The sequence below is a fragment of the Pygoscelis adeliae genome, unplaced genomic scaffold (genome assembly GCF_000699105.1).
Source record: "Pygoscelis adeliae isolate BGI_AS28 unplaced genomic scaffold, ASM69910v1 Scaffold265, whole genome shotgun sequence".
Taxonomy (NCBI): Eukaryota; Metazoa; Chordata; class Aves; order Sphenisciformes; family Spheniscidae; genus Pygoscelis; species Pygoscelis adeliae.
This window is the reverse complement of record NW_008824810.1, coordinates 502,165-508,164: the sequence shown is the minus strand read 5'-3', so window position 1 is coordinate 508,164 and position 6,000 is coordinate 502,165. Positions and strand designations below refer to the sequence as shown.

Genomic DNA, 6,000 nt, shown 5'->3' with positions numbered 1-6,000 from the left:
TCTTCCATTTCCGCGGTATTCCACACGCTTTGCAGGCAGCAGTACTAAAAGCAGCTTGAGACTTGATCCCCAACCTAGGCATGCCACAGTAACTATGTAGATCTGTGTAACTATATAGAGAAAGCATCCTATGTCTTCATCTTCTCCTCTGTGCTCTTTTAGAGGAAAGATGCTTCACTTAATCATTTTTGTTAAATACAGTGTGTGTGTTCTGACATGTTTATTCTCACTAAAATATCCTCTCCCCAGAGAGATATCAACCTTCTTTTTCTCCTTCGAATCCAGTATCTCATTAAAAAAATAATACCATTCCATGATATTCATACTTTGGTGAACAATTTTCTCTGTACCCCTGCATCTGTATGGTTATTCTGTGGGTCATGTATTTTGGAATGAATGCGTTAATACGCACATTCACGTTGCCTTTTCTCAAGTTTAAAAGACCCAGGATATCAGTATGGCATTACACGTATAAGTCATCAGCATGCTTCCCCTGAGGTGAGTGGAATCAGGTTTTTTACATCAGGTTTTTTACATCATCTGAGAATCAGGCCAGATAATGCTGTAATTTTGTTTGTAGTCTTGCCTTGCTTGTCTTACATCTGTAAGCCATACTTTGCCTTGATGTTGCAGCAGTGGGATTTGGATTGATTTAAGGAGAATTATTCTGGATTTAAATTTGGAGCCATTTGAAGCAGAGTCTGTTCCTCTTACATCCAAACCCCTATACACACACAATTTCCTTAGTTGGCATAACAATCATGTAAGATAGGCATTGTGAAATTAGTATGTCATGTATAGAGACCAGGGGCAGGTTGTTCTTTGGGGACAGCAATGTTCAGCCCCATCGGAACTTCATCCTGTTCAATGAGTTCTTTCTACGTTTTACTTCCCTCCAGCTCCAAGCGTGGCAGTGCACTTAACTAGCACCAGTCCTGGCACCAGCACACACCAGAACCGGAGGTACGTACAGCACTGTGCAGAGGGGAGATCCCACTCGATCCTGACCAGCTAAAAGCATTAAAACTGCTACTGGTAAAAAGATGTAAAAAGATACAGACGGATCGTCTATGGCTCCCCACAGAGGCACTTGCAAAGGTGAAAAGGAAGGCAGGGCATCCCGGTTCTGAATTTCTATTTCTTTTTACAGAGTATAGTTCCCCAGGCACAAGGTCAGTGTGTAGGTATTGAAGGACTCTCAGGATGCATCTGTGTACAAACATGTATAAAAGATCACTAACCTTCAGTGGGGGTTATAATAACAATTACAGTTATGAATTTAATCTGTCTAGAAAGAAGTGCATGATGTACTTTTTCAAGAAAGATTTTTTTTTTTTAAGAAATGGATAGTAACATATCTTTTCTTGCTGAACTGTAAACACAAACTTCCAAAAGCAAATGTTAATATAAGTTCCAGGGTAACAATTTCAGGCTTGATTTTCTTTGGCAATTCAATCTGCATGATGATTTTGATCAAATGCCTCGGCTTCTAACATAATTCTAACATTAACACATGATAAAATGCACACACAAAAGCTTATATTTAGATAATCATATATGAAGTTGAATGCACACTGTGACAGAATATGAATTATCTAACAGGCCGCAGAGTAACACAAGTTCAGTCTGGAAGACAGATACAAACACTGAGCGCAGTTTAAGCACTGAAGGTAAGAGTGTAATCCTTTGCCTGCTTTAATAAAAACTATTTAAAATTAACAAAAAAGGGTAAAATAAAATAAACTGTTCAGAGCTTGACATAAGACATCTGGCTGAAAACTCATCACTAATTGTTTTAAGATTTACACCATTGAACCAAGATGATTTAAAACAGTGATTCACAATAAATAAGGTACTGAATTTAACTCGGGTACAAGCTACCATTGGTAACTCTTGTACTCGGTCTAGGCCTTTGTGGGGCTGCAGGTTCAACGTCTTTATCTGCTCCTTGACCATATGACGGGAGATAGTGAATAACATTAATCATTGGACCTTCCCTCACCCTTTCCTCTGTGGGGTGATCACATCTAATGAAAATTCGAGCTGTGCTGGTGAACTGAGATTGGCAAAAGAGTCACTTCTTCTTTGCCTGATTGGATATATATGCAGCTGGTTTTGGAGTCAATTCTTGTGTGCGTGAAATTGAAAGGTGCTATTTTTAAATGCTCCTCTATGTATGCAACGGAATTTAGTCACCTGCAATGTCATGGCCAAGAAATACAAAAGCTGCAAGACTATGAGCAGTACACTTAGAAAATCAAATGAATGCGCCTGCTTAATATCTTGCCTTCATCAATTTTTTTTAAAACTCAGGCAGTTCTTCTGTGTGTAAACGTTTCTACCTTTTGTTACAGGTTCCTCTTATCACAAAGCACTATGTTCAGTTTAAGGCTGGCCCAAAACAGCTGTAGTTGCTGGTTAAATTTCTTGCCAGGCTTGGAGGTTTTTCTTCTGTTTTTATGTTCATTTTTAAAGGAAATCGTTTAATTTCTATAATATAGAAAAATGAAATACAGCTATGTATTTTCTCGTGTTTCTGGAATTCTAAAAGGGTTTCGGGACCAGGCTGTTCTGTTCTTAATTCATTCCTTGCACTTTGATCTATGTATGCCTGCTGGTGAGAAAACCATTGTCGGTATCTGGGGGGAGGCGGAGAGCTAAACCCCAGCAGCGTCCCCGCACGCACGACGCCTGCGGCACGAATGGTTCTGGGGGAGGGCTTAGAAGTAGTGCAAGGCACAGCCGCATCTATTGTGCCTCTTTTTCTGAGGGCAGCAAACCTTCCTGTACCAACCGGACCCTGCTGACCGCTGGGCCTATGCAGCATAAACCCTGAATTCAGTAAGATAACAGCTGTTATCACGGCGCTTTTTATCTGGGAGGCGAAGTCTAAAATTGCATCTGACCTCTGTACGCACGGAGACGCAAGTGATGAGCGCTCCGCCTAGATCCTCAAAGGTTTTAGACGAGATCAGTAAGAGTGAGGTACCTAAATGAATACTTCTGAGGAGACTGGCTTCTGTGTCTTTTGCCCGTCTGTGGTATGAGGGAGACTACGAACAGTAATTTATCAAATGATGTACTGTGAGCCTTAGAAAACACCACAAGACTTCAGCGTTGGTTTTTCCCAAATAGGATTACTAATATATAAAACTAAGACACTCCATTTACTAATACAATCATACAAGTAATTAAACTAGCTATGGTATAGATTTAACTTATTTATTTATAGGTCAAGCTTCTGGTTGCCCTAGGTTTTTAGCAACAAAGCTCCATAAGAATAGATTTTTCTTAATAATGCCAAGAGGCTATGTATAACAAAAAGTAAACAAACACGTATCGGTCTGTTGAGTGCGTGTGTGTGTATCCATCTTTGCATATATACATTTCTGTACAGCACAAGCTCAGGCAAACAGATCAAAACCACACGCAACATGTCCAGACAAATCATCTTTTTGAGCTTTGCTCAAATTGGCACGCTACAAAATTAAATGAATTGGAATTCTGTTCCTCCATGAAAAGACTTGAAATGAGATTTAAATCAGTGTGTGCTTGGTAAAACATGGCAATTTGATGTCTGTTCCATAAAGCTGACAACCGCATCTAGTTGTTTTTCTTCTGAATTTGATTAGATAATTTAGTCAAACTTGGAGAATATCTAACCGTTACACAATCAGACTGAGATTTGTTCAGAAAATTACCACATAGTGAGGGAAACTTAATTAGTTTTGTCAGCAAATATAAAGGCACTAGCTTGCATTTCCAGAAACTGTCTAAAGCTTTTACAAATACTCTGATTCAGCTAAAATCAGGCTAATTATATGTTGGGCTCCATAAATCCTCATTAAAAGAACATTATTGGGGTTATAATGTCCAAACCTGAAAAGATAGGAAATACTGCATTTAATAAGCAATTGGTTTGACAAGCTGGTATATATATTATTATATTAATTATATGACTGTAAAATTTGCTCCACAGACCTGCCGACCTGTTCAGTATCTCAGCTACTTAACATCTTTCTTAGACCCGCTGTGTGGACATGGAGTTTACTGTACTTTATTCAAATTCTACTGCAGAGAATCATAACCTCCTGTAGAAGGACAACCTGCTTCTACATAAGGGGTGCAAGGCAGAGGGAGAGCCTATGATTTCTGAGTGCTTTTTTGAGATACCTAGGATCTGATTTTTCAAAATATGAATAATCGAGAACTCTGAGATTTGAAACACTACTTCGCCTGCTTTCTGCTGCAACTGTAAGTGCTCAATACTTTTGTGAATCAAAACTCAAGTGCAAGTATCCAGAAAATGGGAGTACAGTTAACAACCACATGTGAAAAGTACGGTTTAAATAACCTGCCAAATATAAACAGGAGCTTTCTGGCAGAAGCTGAGAAAGTCCAATTTTCTCAGGTAACATTTCACTGCGTTGCCCATGCAAACTTCCTTTCTCTTCATGTACTAGCTTTAATGCTAACTGGTGAATTATCACAATGTTTCCTGAAATTCTTTATTTATTGGTTTTCTTTCCAGATATATTTGCTGAATTGTCACAAGCCCAGATTTTCTACTTCAGAGGTACTCATCGCTTGGAGAGGCAGCGGTAATCTCTAGCTTTGTTGGGTTTTTGTTTTGTTTTTAAAGTTATGAGGTAAGATTTGCCTTTGTTTTAGAGCATTTAAAGCATTTGTGTGGCTATATGGCCAATTTTATACTATTTGACTAATTGGTGTCAGTAATTACATTCTCACTCTTAAAAATCAGAAGCAAGCTCTTGTAGAAATCTCTTTAATGTGTGTGTGGAAGAATGCAGAGAGGCAGGGAGGAAAGGTGAAAGAAGAACATGGGAGGACTCTCCAGAGTTTCCGGAAGTAGATGATCAAAACAGTTATAAAGAATAACTCTTAAGTTATAAGTAATAAATTTACTGCAAAAGAAATTCGCAATAAAAGTCTAATCCTGTAGACACCAATGTGGTATTTCCACTCACTTGTTTACAAGGCCCGTTAACCAGAAGAGAAGCTAAATATACAACTAAGCATTGAAACAACATCTGCGCTAGCAATATTTATGCAAAATTTCAGCCCTTATTTTTAAGGATGCCAAGTATACTTCCGTTTTTTTTACCTTTAGCTTTTGTCTAGTTTTCACTAATTGTAACAGGTAATGAGCCAGCGTTCTGCAGCTTTGTTGTCCAGGGACATAGTTTTAAAGTATGAAAGCATAGTTAAGTTACTCAAGAAGTTGAAGTTTAATACAGAAAAAAGTGAACATGCAGAGAAATCACCTTTTGTCTTTTAGCAAGAATTTTAAATTTGGAGTTAATATGCTGATGTTTTAGTATACAAAACTTATTTCACGGTTGGCAAGACACGCATATTTACATATTGCAGTGGGAGCTCCTCCAGGCATTAGCAAGAGAAAGAGAGCGGACACTGAAAACATATTGAAATAAATGGATGGCACAGTCAATTTACTGTCCTCATCTGGGAGTCTCCAAAAAGGTTCAGGCAGTATGGCGTTCTTACAGCTCGTAGAGCGTTTCGCTCATTTTCTGCTCTTAAGTAGCTGCACGTGATAGCATACAGGCGCAGAGGCAGCAAAGTTGCAGGAGAGGGGCGACTCTCAGAGTTACTTACGTTGACAGCCCAAGCTGTGCCAGATATATCCCGGCAGACACTTATCACATTTAGGCCCTGATGTTCCCTCCTTACACTCACAAAATCCTCTGTCATTACAGCGATCATGGACTGAACCAAAAGGGTTACAATAACAGTCTGCAGAAACAAGACAACACATACACACTGGATTCAGGTCTACATATGGTGATAATTCATTCAATACCAATAAAGGGTGCATTTCCAGCGCTAAAGGTAAAGGAAGACTGTCTGTTAAGGATATCTAGAGTAGTGAACATAACTACTATAGGTCCATTTATTTGTTTGCATATGTCATTTCAGGAAGAGGCATTTTATGATGGGAAGAGAAGAAGTAAACGGAAA

At 38.8% G+C, this 6,000-nt stretch overlaps 1 protein-coding gene across 1 annotated transcript in view; it reads right to left on the bottom strand.

The window, feature by feature from the left end:
• The window catches only part of NTNG1 (netrin G1), a 155,770-nt gene that overhangs the window by 21,461 nt on the left and 128,309 nt on the right, over nt 1-6,000 (bottom strand). Inside the window, exon 6 of the mRNA XM_009324226.1 lies at nt 5,638-5,775. Within this exon, the coding sequence (XP_009322501.1) occupies nt 5,638-5,775 (138 nt within the window). The remainder of the gene's footprint in view (nt 1-5,637; nt 5,776-6,000) is intronic.